The sequence below is a fragment of the Nicotiana tabacum genome, chromosome 3, assembly GCF_000715075.1.
Source record: "Nicotiana tabacum cultivar K326 chromosome 3, ASM71507v2, whole genome shotgun sequence".
Taxonomy (NCBI): Eukaryota; Viridiplantae; Streptophyta; class Magnoliopsida; order Solanales; family Solanaceae; genus Nicotiana; species Nicotiana tabacum.
Window position 1 is genome coordinate 120151446 of NC_134082.1, and position 14470 is coordinate 120165915.

At 36.9% G+C, this 14470-nt stretch overlaps 1 protein-coding gene across 1 annotated transcript; it reads right to left on the minus strand.

Moving 5' to 3' along the window:
* Nucleotides 1–349: 349 nt before the first annotated feature.
* On the minus strand, nucleotides 350–12759 carry LOC107768438 (serine hydroxymethyltransferase, mitochondrial-like). The gene is made up of 16 exons (XM_016587568.2): nucleotides 12094–12759; nucleotides 11930–11980; nucleotides 11754–11840; nucleotides 10926–11047; nucleotides 10728–10804; nucleotides 10510–10634; nucleotides 4757–4849; nucleotides 4157–4249; nucleotides 3854–4051; nucleotides 3597–3701; nucleotides 2945–3010; nucleotides 2722–2799; nucleotides 2364–2475; nucleotides 2170–2280; nucleotides 1578–1741; nucleotides 350–578 (listed from the first exon to the last, which is right to left on the minus strand). The coding sequence occupies exons 1-15, from the start codon at nucleotides 12304–12306 to the stop codon at nucleotides 1593–1595; spliced, it is 1680 nt and encodes a 559-aa protein (XP_016443054.1). The 5' UTR covers nucleotides 12307–12759; the 3' UTR covers nucleotides 350–578; nucleotides 1578–1592.
* Between the last annotated feature and the right edge of the window lie 1711 nt (nucleotides 12760–14470).

Here is a 14470-nt window from a genome sequence, read left to right on the forward strand (position 1 = left end):
TTCCCAGCTAAGTCCTATGTTGAGTAGGAAGACTGGTCCTTTGACAGAACCAAGTCTTCCCGCGGCTAAAGAAGATCCAGGGGATCAGTCCGAGAACGAAAGAGCCTTGGATCAACTTGAATTGGCCAAGATTAAAAAACAAAAAGCTTCACAGTTACAAGTCATTTTATCATTACTTTGGGTCTCTCATTTTCGATTTTTATTGGCATTACTATAGTGAGATTTCAAAAAGATGGGCTTCATTTTTTAAGCTTCTTATTACCTGCAGGATTTTCATTCACAGTCGTGGTAGTAACAAAATTTCAAGGGTTTATTGCAAGTCGTTGTAGTAACATAATGAAGCAGAGCATTTGAGATAACAGAATCCCACTTGTAAATGAACAAAAATGTAAGGTAACAAGAGTTTATTGCTTCAAGACCTCTTTTGGATCGTAAGTATTTAATATACAAATTGGCTCACATGGGAACCAACGTCTGCTGGAATTTTACATACATAAGCATGAGAATCATGTGCTTGAAAGCAAGCCATAGCTGGATTTTCTTCGCCTTTCACCTTTACGAAGTTGGATATCAGGTGCCTGTTACGCGCACAATGCAAACCACAGACGTGAAAAGAAAACAAATGAGCCTCAATATGAAGACCAAGGAAAGAACCACGTTGGATAGATATAGAAAGGAGTAAATCTGAATCGTTACAAGCACAGCGACAAGATTCAACATTTCTACCGTGTTACAACAAAATGACCCAATTATACATCAGTTGATCAAGTTCTGAACAGCTTATTAGCTGCACTTACTTTCAGACGTGTTCCTGAATGGTCTGGAACTTCATAACCAAATCTGTCATCTAGTCGTCTATGTGTTGGAAACTTTGGATGGAAGTGTTATATCATCATTAAGTTTATTCTGATTAATTGTGTGGTATCTTTACATTTATCATCTAATTACAAAAATCAATATGAGTCGCATATATCTGTATACGTTTTCTTTTTCTTTGAAAAGAAAAGGAGAACAATACATTCCGTAAGGAGAAAGGGAAAATTATCACTTGAGAAGTATTTCCCTGAAAAGATGTAGCATTCAACAGTTTTTCTGTTTCTGACCAGGGGTGGATGTAGAGTATGCCCGCCAGGTTCATCTGAACCCAGTACTTTCGCCGCGGAGCATAAATTTATGTGCAAAAATTCATTAAAATTGCAACAAATGGTAGGTGTGAACTCATAACTTTAAAAATACAATGGGTTCAATGCTAAAAATCAAAAGTTGAACCCACAGAATCTAAATCCTGGATCCACGTCTGTTTCTGGCTGCAATAGAATTTTATCCAGGTGCAGTAACAGAAATCTGATGTGAACTACTTCTCAAGCAAAACCAACACGAACAAGTTTGAGATTCATATTATTATGCTAATAAAATCCCAATCTCAAAGCACTGAAAATGATCCTTACGCTTTCACATCACAGGCTATACGATATGAAGTACCATAAAATATTTTTATAAGCTTCAGTTGCTATATGGCTCGTCACAGTCAAATGACACCAGTTCATGATGAAACAAAGCATCCATAAATGACATACCTTGGGTATGTACTCTTAGTTTTTGTACTTCATTGTTTCTTTTTCAAACCCAATTGTAGGGAACTGCTTAGCATACTCCTCTACATCATGGCGGAGCTTTGCAATTTCAGACTTGATTGGAGCACTGGATTGTAGCGTTGCTACAAAGTCTTTCAACTTTGTCCCTGATACAATAAGATATTTATGGTGACTGTGGAAGGAGTTAATATTTAAAAACAAAAATAAAACAAAATGTCAAATGAAGCAAACATTTGAGGTACCAAAATCTAACTCTTCCTGTGAAGAACTAAAAGAGTGATAATAAAAGGAAACGGCAAATACTTTGGAAATCATGTATACCTAACAAGTCAGATGGACATCAATAGGGTATTGTTTTATGAGATTCAAGTTATATGCACTAACGATGTTAAGAACTTTTACACTATCAGTAAAAACTAACTACTAACTGGTTATTACTTTATTTTCCAGGTTACCATATCAAACTTAATATGGAGAGTTACCTATTCTTGTGGGTTCAATTTAACTACACCATCGGCGCATAGTATATAAACATGGTATAACCAATATTCATTACTAGCTGGATCATACATACCTTGAGTTTCAGCCTTTACTTTCACTGCTAGCTTCACGGCAGCATCAAAGAATTCAGCAACTTTCACAAAATCTTCCTCAACAAATCCCCGAGAAGTGAGTGCAGGAGTTCCTGATTTACAACAGTTTTATCAAGTTTGTTTACAAGGAAGAATAACTAAATGGAAGAAAATATCATAGAGAGAGGTGTCTTACCCATCCTGATGCCACCGGGGACCATGGCAGATACATCTCCAGGAACAGTGTTCTTGTTGGCTGCAATATGTACAGCTTCCAAGATTTTCTCAACCCTAGAACCATCAATACCCTGTAAAAGGACAACGCTCAATATTTGTGGTGTACTATTTCTCTCGCGATAATACATAACAGATGCCACTACATAACATGGAGCAAGCTCATGCACTAATGCCTCATACGATCTTTCTAAGAGCTCATTGCAATAACTGTACTGCTTATTTTGTTAATTCATCAAAAGCAGTTGTTAAATTTACTAGTCCTCACAGTAAACTCACAGAGGAAGGTTTCTCCCTTGTCCTAAGAGTTCATACTTTACCTTGTTTTTCAGGTTCACCAAAACCAAGTGATTCTCCGTTCCTCCAGAGACAAGTTCATAACCATTCTCCATTAAAGCCTGCAAGGTTGAAAAATATGCAGCAGCAATGACGAAATCAATATTATGGAGATAATGACTCAACCATAATTTATAGATTACTGTAAATAAACTACGGATTTCACTTATATGCTTCTATTAGGAACTGCATATCTCATTCTCTTACCTGGGCAAATTTTGAGCAGTTGCTGAGGACCTGCTCTTGGTATGCTTTGTATTCTGGAGTGATTGCCTGCATTTAGTAGGATTAGAGGCATAATGAGAACTACTACCATCACAATAGTTTTCACATTTGCCTAAGAAATACTAAAGAGAAAATGGAAGGCCTTTCGAGTTACTGAAGTTTTTTCAGAAAGTGTTGAGGCCAACAAGGAGTAAGACGAATTTCGATTGGCTAGAGAGGTTGTTCTTCCAAAACCTCCCAGCACACTTTGAATACAGTAATACATAAATGACATTCATGTATGTCTTAAAACCTTTTCGAGCTTTAGTTTCTAGTCCTCGACTAGCTGCTTTATATAATCCATAAGTTTTACACACTCAGAGAAAAGAAATTAAGATTTAATAAGACATCAAAAGTGCTATCTGCAGGTGTTTATAGTAAAATTCTGGGGCAATAAGTATATTCTGTTTGTTTCACAAAATCATTTCCTGAACCAACATCAAAATCCTTCAGTTCTTAAATCGCAGAGCTTATTTCATCAGCTAGGACACAGGGATATTTTATTCAGGAATATCCCTAAATGTCGAGTAAGAACTTAGCCAGTGGCTATTCAATTAAAAAAGCATTAAAAAATGCTGTTGTAAGGATATCAAACCTGTTTCAAGGCAACTGCCAAGCCAGTAATGGTGTGATTGTGAGGACCGCCTTGAAGTCCAGGAAAGACTGCCTGATTGATTTTGTCTTCATAGTCGTACAAAACCTTCAGAATTAACAAAATGTAATTAGGCTATTAGTTTCAACACTAGCTACTATGCGATATGTATCTCAGATTTAGCCAGCAACCAGAAAAGAGTCCTAAAAAGCTGGTTAAATATTAAGAGATGTGATGCTGAGGTGACAGTTAAGACTTACCTCCTTGCCTTGCTTGTTAACCTCTTTAACACCCTTTCTGAAGAAAATCATAGCACCACGAGGCCCACGAAGGGATTTGTGGGTTGTGGTAGTGACAACATCAGCATAATCAAATGGTGATGGGATGACTCCAGCTGCAACCAATCCACTAATGTGTGCCATATCTGCTAATAAAATAGCTTTCTGTTTGTCGCAGACCTGTAAGATATGCGAAAAGGCACAAGTCAAATGCCTACTCTAAAATTTATGAAGCTGATATAGACAACTAAAGTAAATATTGCACAATGGTGAAGTAAATTTTACCTTCCGGATTCGTTCATAGTCGTAAAGACGTGCATAGGCACTAGCACCAGCAACAATTAATTTTGGCCTAAAGAGTGTGGCACTTTTCTCAAGCTGCATAGAAAAATCAAAAGTCACAAAATGTTCAAAAAGAACAGGTACCCGTTAGTAAGAATCTAACATCCAAGCACGAAGTAAAGTAGATCAGCCTTCAATAGTACTTATCATATGAACATATAAATTTCTTTTACACATGCTAACATAACCAGATGAAAAATCAGTTATAAGAAGTAAAAGAAACTTCAAAATAATCTGAAAAATGTAATAATGGAGGCAATGCCAGCTCCAAAATATTGTCTCATACTAATGAACAGTTATCTGGACATCTTTACACTGAATCAATGATGGACCTTCGGTCATCACATTACATTAGTTTTACTTTTCATCATGTTATAAAATGCTTTGTGCCTCAGCATGACTATTGCTTCGAAAGATAAGGAACTCTTAAAAAAAAGCTGGATTTACAATGTTGAATATGATTACACAAGTGCACCATTTAAAAGGAGAGGGTAAAGTGTAGGAGTCAAATGAAAAGAACTATAATAAGAAAGAAGAGACTACCTGGTCATAGTCAATATAGCCAGTGCTCTCATTGAGTCTGTATGGCATTGTCTCAAAGAATATAGAGACTGCAGATATCTTCTTCGTATCAGTCTGTGATAATCAAACATAACATAAGACAACCCCTTTATAATGTAATCAAATTGAAACCATACAATAATTGCACTAGAAAGAAGAAATCAAATTTTGACAAGAAATAAGCCGACTCCACCTCGAGCTATGTACAGCATGTATGAACATAACAGGTACATGCACTCATATATGCATCAATTGACATGCATCGAACTTCATTTAATTCAATTTTTACCGGTATTAACTTCCAGATTTAAGATCATGCATGACCTTAAAGCAGAAAAGTTCGGTCTTTTTAAGTGGCAAAGCATCACTAATGAATTAACTAACAAAGATCAATGCAATGTATGAACCAACCTGATAAAAATTGCATACACAGATATATAAGATTGTTTAACAACATTTCAGTTTAAACTGTCCCTTACTCGCATATCAGATGAAATTGTTACGGAAGCCAAATGTATATAGTGTGAATAAGTCACAACTACTATACCAAAAAAATTATGATAGTCACCAAATAATAAATAAGACAATAAATCAACAATAAAAGGAACACCAGAATTTACGAGGTTCGGCTAATTTTGCCTACTCCTCGGACACAACCAATATTTTATTCCACTCCAAAAATACAAGTGAAATAATACTAAAGAGAGAAGATACAAATGCCTTAAGAAGATAAGAAGGCAAATGAGAGGTGTATTTAAATCCTAAACATTAAGCCTTCTTTTATAGGGGGAAAATCCCCCCAACTCTTCTTTTCCCACCGATGTGGGACAAAAATATTTGCCAAACTTAACAAATCTCCACCTTGGCAAAATTCCACATCTTCAATTTTCTCTCAATAACAAATTTTGATTGTGTCTTCATCTTCAATCTTCAGTTTTCAACAATGTTGATCAAATCCAAACAATGTTGAAACTTGACCGCAGTCACCACCTTTGTCAGCATATCAGCAGGATTCTCCGTAGTATGAATTTTCTTCACCGTGACTCCACCTTCTTCTATGATTTCTCGTACGAAATGATACCGAACATCAATGTGCTTCGTCCTTGCATGATAAACTTGGTTCTTCGCTAATTGAATAGCACTTTGACTATCACAAAAAATTGTGATACTTTTTTGTTCAACACCAAGCTCCTTTAGCAATCCTTGAAGCCAAATTGCCTCTTTCACAACCTCTGTAATAGCCATGTACTCTGCCTCTGTTGTAGACAAAGCAACTGTTGACTGAAAAGTAGACTTCCAACTAACTGGTGCCTTTGCAAAAGTAAACACATAACCAGTAGTTGATCTTCGTTTGTCTAGATCACCCGCAAAATCTGAGTCACAATATCCAACTACAGACTGATTGTCTTCCTGCTCAAAAACTAACCCAACATCTACAGTATTGTGAATATACCGTAGAATCCACTTCACAGCTTGCCAATGCTCCTTTCCTGGATTATGCATATATCTGCTAATAACTCCAACAACTTGTGAAATGTCAGGTCTCGTACAGACCATTGCATACATCAAGCTACCAACAACATTTGCATATGGTACCCTTGACATATACTCTTGTTCAGCTTCATCATTTGGCGACATAGTAGTACTTAGCTTAAAATGGGGAGCAAGTGGAGTACTAACTGGCTTAGTCTTTTCATCTATGCCAAAACGTTGCAGTACTCTTTTCAAATATTCTTTCTGAGATAAATAGAGTTTCTTTGAAAGTCTATCTCTTATTATTTCCATGCCAAGAATTTTCTTTGCCTCACCCAGATCCTTCATCTCGAACTCCTTCTTCAGTTAAATCTTCAACTTATCAATTTCTTCCAAATTCTTGGAAGCTATCATATCATCAACATATAAGAGAAGATATACAAAGGAACCATCTTTAAGATTGCGCAAATACACACAATGATCGTATTTGCTCTTCTTGTACCCTTGCCGCAACATAAACTCGTCAAATTGCTTGTACCATTGTCTAGAAGATTGTTTCAATCCGTACAACGATTTTTCAAGTTTGCACACCATATTTTCTTTTCCAGCAACTTTGAATCCTTCTGGCTGAGTCATGTAGATTTCCTCCTCCAAGTTTCCATGTAAAAACGCAGTTTTTACATCCATCTGAACTAGTTCCAAATTCAATTGTGCTACCAAAGCCAACATAATTCTAATGGAGGAATGTTTTACAACTGGAGAAAACACTTCATTGTAATCAATTCCCTCCTTTTGAGCATATCCTTTGGCCACCAATCTTGCTTTATAGCGAACATCTACTTGGTTAGGAAATCCTTCCTTCTTTGCAAATACCCATTTGCACCCAATTGCTTTCTTTCCCTTCGGGAGATTGGCCAATCTCCATGTATGATTCTGATGAAGGGACTGTATTTCATCATTCATGGCAATCCTCCACTTATCTTCTTCTGAACTTTGGACTGCGTCTTTATAAGTGGTAGGAACATCATCAGCTATAATTGAGGTTGCACAAGCAACCGTCTCTATGAGACAAACAGGTTTCGTTATTGTTCTTTTTGGCCAGCTGGTTGCTATTGATTCAAGTTGTTGTTGAGGTTCCTGAGTTGGAATCTCCTCTACTGGCTCTCCTTCCAGAGGGTAATCTTCATTTGTTTCCTCATCTGCTTCTTGTGTAGGAAAAATAAATTTTCCCTCAAACTCCACCTGCTTAGAAGCACCTTCATTTTGTTTGGTATCTTCTGTTACCTTATTTACCATAGCAGATTCATCAAAGGTAACATCCCTGCTGAATATTACTTTCTTTGTCATAGGACACCATAAACGATATCCTTTGACTCTAGAAGTAATTCCCATAAAAATAGCTTTTTTTGCCCTTGGATCCAATTTTGACTCTGTCACATGATAATATGCAGTTGAGCCAAACACGTGCAAAGAGTCATAATCTACAGCAGGCTTTCCATACCATTTTTCAAATGGTGTCTTGCCATCAACAGCAACAGATGGTAAACGATTAATGAGGTGGCATGCATATGTAACTGCCTCAGCCCAAAATTCTTTGCCCAAGCCAGCATTGGACAACATACACCGTACCTTCTCCAGCAAGGTCCGGTTCATACGTTCTGCCACTCCATTCTATTGTGGTGTATGTCTGACAGTGAAGTGTCGGACGATGCCATAATTTCACAGACCTTATTGAAATAATCATTTTTGTATTCACCTCCATTGTCTGTGCAAATACACTTGATCTTCTTGCCTGTTTGATTCTCCACCATCGTCTTCCATTTGAGAAAAATTCCCAACACTTCATCTTTGCTCTTCATTGTATACACCCACACTCTTCGGGAAAAATCATCAACAAAGGTTACAAAATAGTGTTTCCCACCCAATGAAGGTGTTTTGGAAGGACCCCAAACATCAGAGTGTACATAATCCAAAATGCCTTTAGTATTATGGATCGCTGTACCAAATTTAACCCTTGTCTGTTTCCCTTTGACACAATGCTCACAAAACTCCAAGTTGCAAATCTTTACTCCTTTTAACAATCCTTGATCTGATAGAGTTTTCAAGGATTTTCCTCCAGCATGTCCCAAGTGCATGTGCCATAGCTTGGTTGCTTCTGCCTCTTTGTCGTCACTGGATGTCACTATCGCTGTCCTAATAACTGTACTGCCACGATAGCGGTACATATTATTGTTCTTCCGATTAGCCTTCATTACTACTAGTGCACCGGAGCATACTCTTATCACTCCATTTTCTGCAGTGATTTTGAACCCTTTTGATTCTAGGGCTCCCATAGAGATGAGATTCTTCTTCAAGTCCGGTACATATCGAACATCTGTTAATGTTCTGATCATTCCATCATGGTTCCTTAATCGTATTGAACCAATTCCATATGAGGTAAGAGGGCTGTTGTCCGCTGTGTGGATGACTCCATATTTTCCTTCTTGAAAATTCATGAACCAGTCCCTGTTGGGACACATATGATAGCTACAAGCCGAGTCCATCAACCATATGTCTGATAATGTTGATGACTCTGTTGTAACTAATGAGAAGTCTGAATCATCACAATCAGCTACATTTGGAATGACCTTTCCATTGTTATGTTTGGCCTTATTCTTCAACTTCAGACAGTCTTTCTTCCAGTGCCCCTTTTCTCGACAAAAGGCACATTCATCTTTGCTGGGTCTGGATCTTGACTTGGATCTTCCCTTCTTTGTCCTCGTTTGATTTTGAGGACGACCCCTCACAAATAGTGCTTTTCCTTCTCCGCCCTTCTGTTTTTCTCGCTTTCTTTGTTCATAGCTGTACAAAGCCGAACAAACTTCTCTGAGAGAAACTTCGTCATTTCCATGAAGTAGAGTAGTTTCAAGGTGCTCGTACTCATCAGGAAGTGATGCCAACAACATCAAGGCCAAGTCACCATCATCATAAGTTATATCCATATTTTGCAAATCTGTGACCAACTTATTGAAACTGGTGATATGTTCATTCATCGTGGTACCAGGAACATAGGTGAAGTGAAACAGTCTCTTCCTCATGTACAATTTATTTTGACTGTTTTTCTTCAAAAATTTATCCTCCAGTGCTTTCCATTATTTACTTGCAGAAGTTTCCTTTGTGTATGGATATTTCTACTCTCTAGCAAGGTAGGATCGAATGGTACCGCAAGCAACACGGTTGAGAATCTTCCAATCTTCTTCTCTAATAACATCTGGTTTCTTTTCTTCAATGGCCAGATCTAGCCCTTGTTGAAAAAGGACATCTAGAACCTCGCCTTGCCACATCCCAAAATGTCCGGACCCGTCAAATATTTCTACCGCAAATTTCGCATTTGACACAATTCTTGTCATAAGGGAAGATGCCAATGATGACGTATTGTTGACACTTGATGTAGATTCTTCTTGTTTATTGTCTCCCATCTTTGACACAAATATTATTTAATAGCTGACGACACAATTCAAGATTATTTCCTTTCTGGTGTGGAAGGTCAGACTAAGCTGCAACCACAGAGCATACTCAGACAGAACCTTGACTCAGTTACCAAGATAAATCTTTTCTGATGTGGAAGATCAGACTATGCTGCAACCACAGAGCATACTTAGACAGTACCTTGGCTCTGATACCAATTGTTGCGGAAGCCAAATGTATATAGTGTGAATAAGTCACAACTACTATACCAAAAAAATTATGACAGCCACCAAATAATAAATAAGACAATAAATCAACAATAAAAGGAACACCAAAATTTACGAGGTTCGGCTAATTTTGCCTACTCCTCGGACACAACCAATATTTTATTCCACTCCAAAAATACAAGTGAAATAATACTAAAGAGAGAAGATACAAATGCCTTAAGAAGATAAGAAGGCAAATGAGAGGTGTATTTAGATCCTAAACATTAAGCTTTCTTTTATAGGGGGAAAATCCCCCAACTCTTCTTTTCCCACCGATGTGGGACAAAAATATTTGCCAAACTTATCTGGTGTTGGCCTAAATCCTAGAGAAATTCTTCATCCACGAGAATGATAAAGCAGAAGATATAAGTAATATAACAAATGCACCTCATAGAAGCCCAGGTAACAGCAAATTCCCATTACCAAGGACCCAGGAAGGAGTACAGTATTTACACCACAAACCACTAGCAGAAACTTCTTAAGTGCTTACACTTTTTTTAAGCAAAGTTACTGGTTCTCAATAACCAGAATACCAGTATATAGAAGCACCTGATATCCATGAGAAAGATGTCCACCATGAGGAAGATCAAGAGCCATGATCCGTTCATGAGGTTTTAATAATGCAGTGTAAACATGAAAATTAGCAGGTGATCCTGATAGAGGCTGCACATTCACTGCAATAATAAAGGTTAATTAAGGAAGAGTACTTTTATTACTAGCACTATTTAGGTGATGAAATACGCCCCAAAATGAAAGAAATCTATTACCTCCCCACTTTACAGGATCCAACCTGAATGCTTCCAAAGCACGTTTCTGGCATAAAGTTTCTGCCATGTCTATATACCTGGACAGCCACTCATTCTCTCATAATAGGAAAAGAATATCTGAAGCTGATATATAACATGGAAATACAGGTTAATTAGAAAAGAATTAGGAGAATGAAATTTAGCAAACATTCTGCGTACTCATTTCCTCCATAGTATCTGGCACCAGGATATCCTTCACTATACTTGTTAGTCATAACTGATCCAACTGCTTGCATCACCGAAAGGGAAGTGAAATTTTCTGAAGGAATGAGTTCGAGCCCCTAAAGAAAGCATTTTGAACTCTGGTAAGGAATTTAACTTCCATATCGAACTGATTCTATGCATCTTAAACAAAAGAAAGACAATTACCACAAATGGAAACTATATGTGATAAGAAGAGTAAAAGGAATGAGACATAATTATTCTTAACCTTTTCTTTTTCTGACAAAGAATTCTTAACAGGAGATTGATAAGTTAATTAATTTCAGCACTGGAACTCCCCACAAAGTAATCTGAAAGGCATTTGCGCCTACACCAGGGTTCAAATCTCAGTTGAAATAGAAACACTAGGTGATTTTTTTTCCATCTGCCTAAGCCTTGGTGGACAAAGTTACTCAATAGTTGAGATGCGTGAAATCCAACCCAAATACCATTGTTATAATAAAAAGTTATCTGAAAGGCATTTCATATAGACTTGTTTATCTTCAATTTGATGAAACCGAAACATCATTTTTGGCACGGCTTCACAAACATTATGTGCTTATTAAGTTTTCTAATTTGCTACAATCTGACATAAGTTTTTTTTTCGAGGACTTCTTTTCATTCTTTCTTTCTAGGGGAGGTTGGGGGTGCAGTGCTCCAATATAAGACGAAGCTCTTTGACCGATCACGTGAAGTTATCAAATTATACCGATACAGGTAATTCAACAAAATTTCAGGGAGCAGGAGATGGACAAAAAAAGAAAAAGAACAAGAAGAAGATAGAACCTTCCATTGGCGAGCTTTCTCAAGCTCAATTATGTCAGCAATCTCAGGATCAACAACCTCCAGCGGGGCATTCAGTTGCTTTGGCCACTGAAAATATTCAGGCTTTCAAGTCAGAAACTAAAAGGGACGAGTATAAGTTCAAATAACACACTAATTCAAATTCATCACGAGCTTACGGTGACTCCAGATTTTTCCTTGTCGTAGACAGCTTCATTTGGCAAAGATGACTGCAACAACAACAACGACACGAATTAATTCAACAAGGCAACAACAAACTGACCAAAGTTAAGAGAAATTAACTTAAGGAAAAAACTGATACTACTACTAAACAAAAACAAACCATGTAATAGAGAGAGCCACCATTGTAGAGACGCTTAATGGGTTTGTCAACTGTAGATGAAAGCCTCCGAAGAGCTACTGCCATTGCCATTGCAGCTGTCCTCCTTCTGCGCGCGCGCACACACGCACACTCAAAAAGTTGTGAATGTTTTTGTTTGGGTGGTGAGAGAATTTTGGATAAATATTCTGGTCGTTGTGGCGCCAGCTTACTCATATTTCATATCCCTTTCTTTTTACTCATGTTAAAGTTAAGTAACGGCTAAGGAGTGTTTAAAATCTTAAGCATATGTTTATTTGGAATACTTTGGCGCTCATTACTTAATATATGGTAATAAATTCAAACTTAGCATAATTTGTGTTTGCAAAAATAAGAGATCCAAATTTTGTGCACTAAAATGTATGAATTGAAGTGGAAAAATATTGATACTTTAGCCATCCTATTCGATAATACCAGCCATAGAAGCCATATCCAACTAACAAGTTTCTTAGCCACAAGGGGCCTCTCCACGATTTAAGCTAATCTTTAACCTATTATGGAATTTGGGGAAACCATCACTTTGGGAAAATTTTGATCATTCTCTTTCAATTCACGGACCAGTGAACTTGGGTCATTATACTTCCGCCCCGATGACCAGGCGACCAGCCCTGGGTCCGACGGCACTACAACAGAAGTTTTAAATGGGGCTGAAGCGACAATTTGGAGGCTCTTTTGCAGAATCATTTCTCATATCGTCCATGCGGACGTAAACTTACAATTGGCGGGGAAGTGCACGGTTAGCTACTAATAACACATGTATTTACTTTTAAGTTACTGTTTAAAATGTCTTTAGTCTTTAGCCACCGCTTTAATAAACTTTAACTGCTCGGACGAAAATACCCTTCTGCTCATGTCCTTAACTTTTGAACTTAACTTGAGGACTACATGTCCTTAACTTTTGAACTTGTAACTCTAAGTTAAGGATTTCAAGACTACGTGTCCTTAACTTTTGAACTTGTAACTGTAAGTTCATAACCAAATGTCCTTAACTTTTGAGCTTGTTAGTCTAAGTTCAGGACTTATTGTCCTTAACTTTTAGGCTTCTTAGCCTAAGTTCATGACCTATTGTCCTTAACTTTTGAGCTTATCAGTCTAAGTTCAGGACTTCAAGGACCTATTATCCTTAACTTTTGAACTTGTAACTTTAGTCCAAGTCTTATTGTCCTTAATTTTTGGGCTTCTTAGCCTAAGTTCAGGACCTATTTACCTTAATTTTGAGCTTATTAATCTAAGTTCAGGACTTCAGGATCTATTGTCATTAACTTTTGGGCTTCTTAGCCTAAGTTCAGGACCTATTGACCTTAACTTTTGAGCTTGTTAGTCTAAGTTCAGGACTTCAGGACCTATTGTCCTTAACTTTTGAACTTGTAACTATAAGTTCAAGACCGATTATCCTTAACTTTTCAGCTTATTTTTGTTGGTTTGGTGTATGATAATTCAGCCTGTTTGGAAGAAGAGAGAATTGATGTGTTGCATATCAAAGCAGCCCTTAAAACTCATTACAACCATTTTTCCACTTGGGTTGATAATAAGAAAAGTGATTGCTGTAAATGGGAATGTGTAAAGTGTAGTAATAGTACTACCATGCAAGTAATTGAACTCTCTGTCAATGGTTTGACAGACCCAGAACTGAATAGACGATATTTCAATGCGTCTATGTTTCTGCCAATTAAAAATCTTTATTGGCAAATCCGCTGCTTGCTTGTATCTGATTTTACTGCAATAATAACTCAAATTCTAGTCATTCAATAAGGTTTGCACTAACTTTTGCTTTTTTCCTTTTGTTTCTCTTTTTCTCTCAAATCGTACAGATTCACAGTGGGATTAATGATGCTATTTAGAGGTGTAAAGGCAAACGAGCATTGCAATTGGTGTCGTTATTTAAGCTGTTTGCGTACATCAGGATGGAGCTGTGATAACTAAGAGATTTTTCCTAACATGAAAGAGATAGAAGAAAGAATAACACAGTCTTTTCATATTAATTTTAATAGACTAATGACTACTATTACTAAGCATTAAAAATACTGGATAAAAAGTAAAGACCACTTTAAAAAGTGGTTACCCCACACAATTTTTACTACAATTGCCTTAGCTGTCTAGCTCAAATATATTAGAATCTTTACGCAAACAACCAGTCAGAAATTACTATTTATATTTTCTAGCTGTTATACTGTACATACATTATACACTTATTGCATTGAGTTATACATATTTTTTTTATATATGAATTATAAATATATTATATATGAGCCGACTATTTTTAGTCTAACAGCTTGTTTGGATGGTCTATTGTATTGTATCGTATTATTACTTTAAATACGATATATGTTTTGATTGTTAC

What these genes read in the sequence shown, in the direction of transcription:
- LOC107768438 (XM_016587568.2), bottom strand. Translation starts at nt 12,306, where the DNA reads ATGAGTAAGCTGGCGCCACAACGACCAGAATATTTATCCAAAATTCTC. An exon ending in ACTATGAACGAATCCGGAAG is followed by an intron (nt 4,052 to 4,156) that starts GTAAAATTTACT and finishes CATATCTTACAG; the next exon opens with GTCTGCGACAAACAGAAAGC. An exon ending in AGTAAAGGCTGAAACTCAAG is followed by an intron (nt 1,742 to 2,169) that starts GTATGTATGATC and finishes TTATTGTATCAG; the next exon opens with GGACAAAGTTGAAAGACTTT.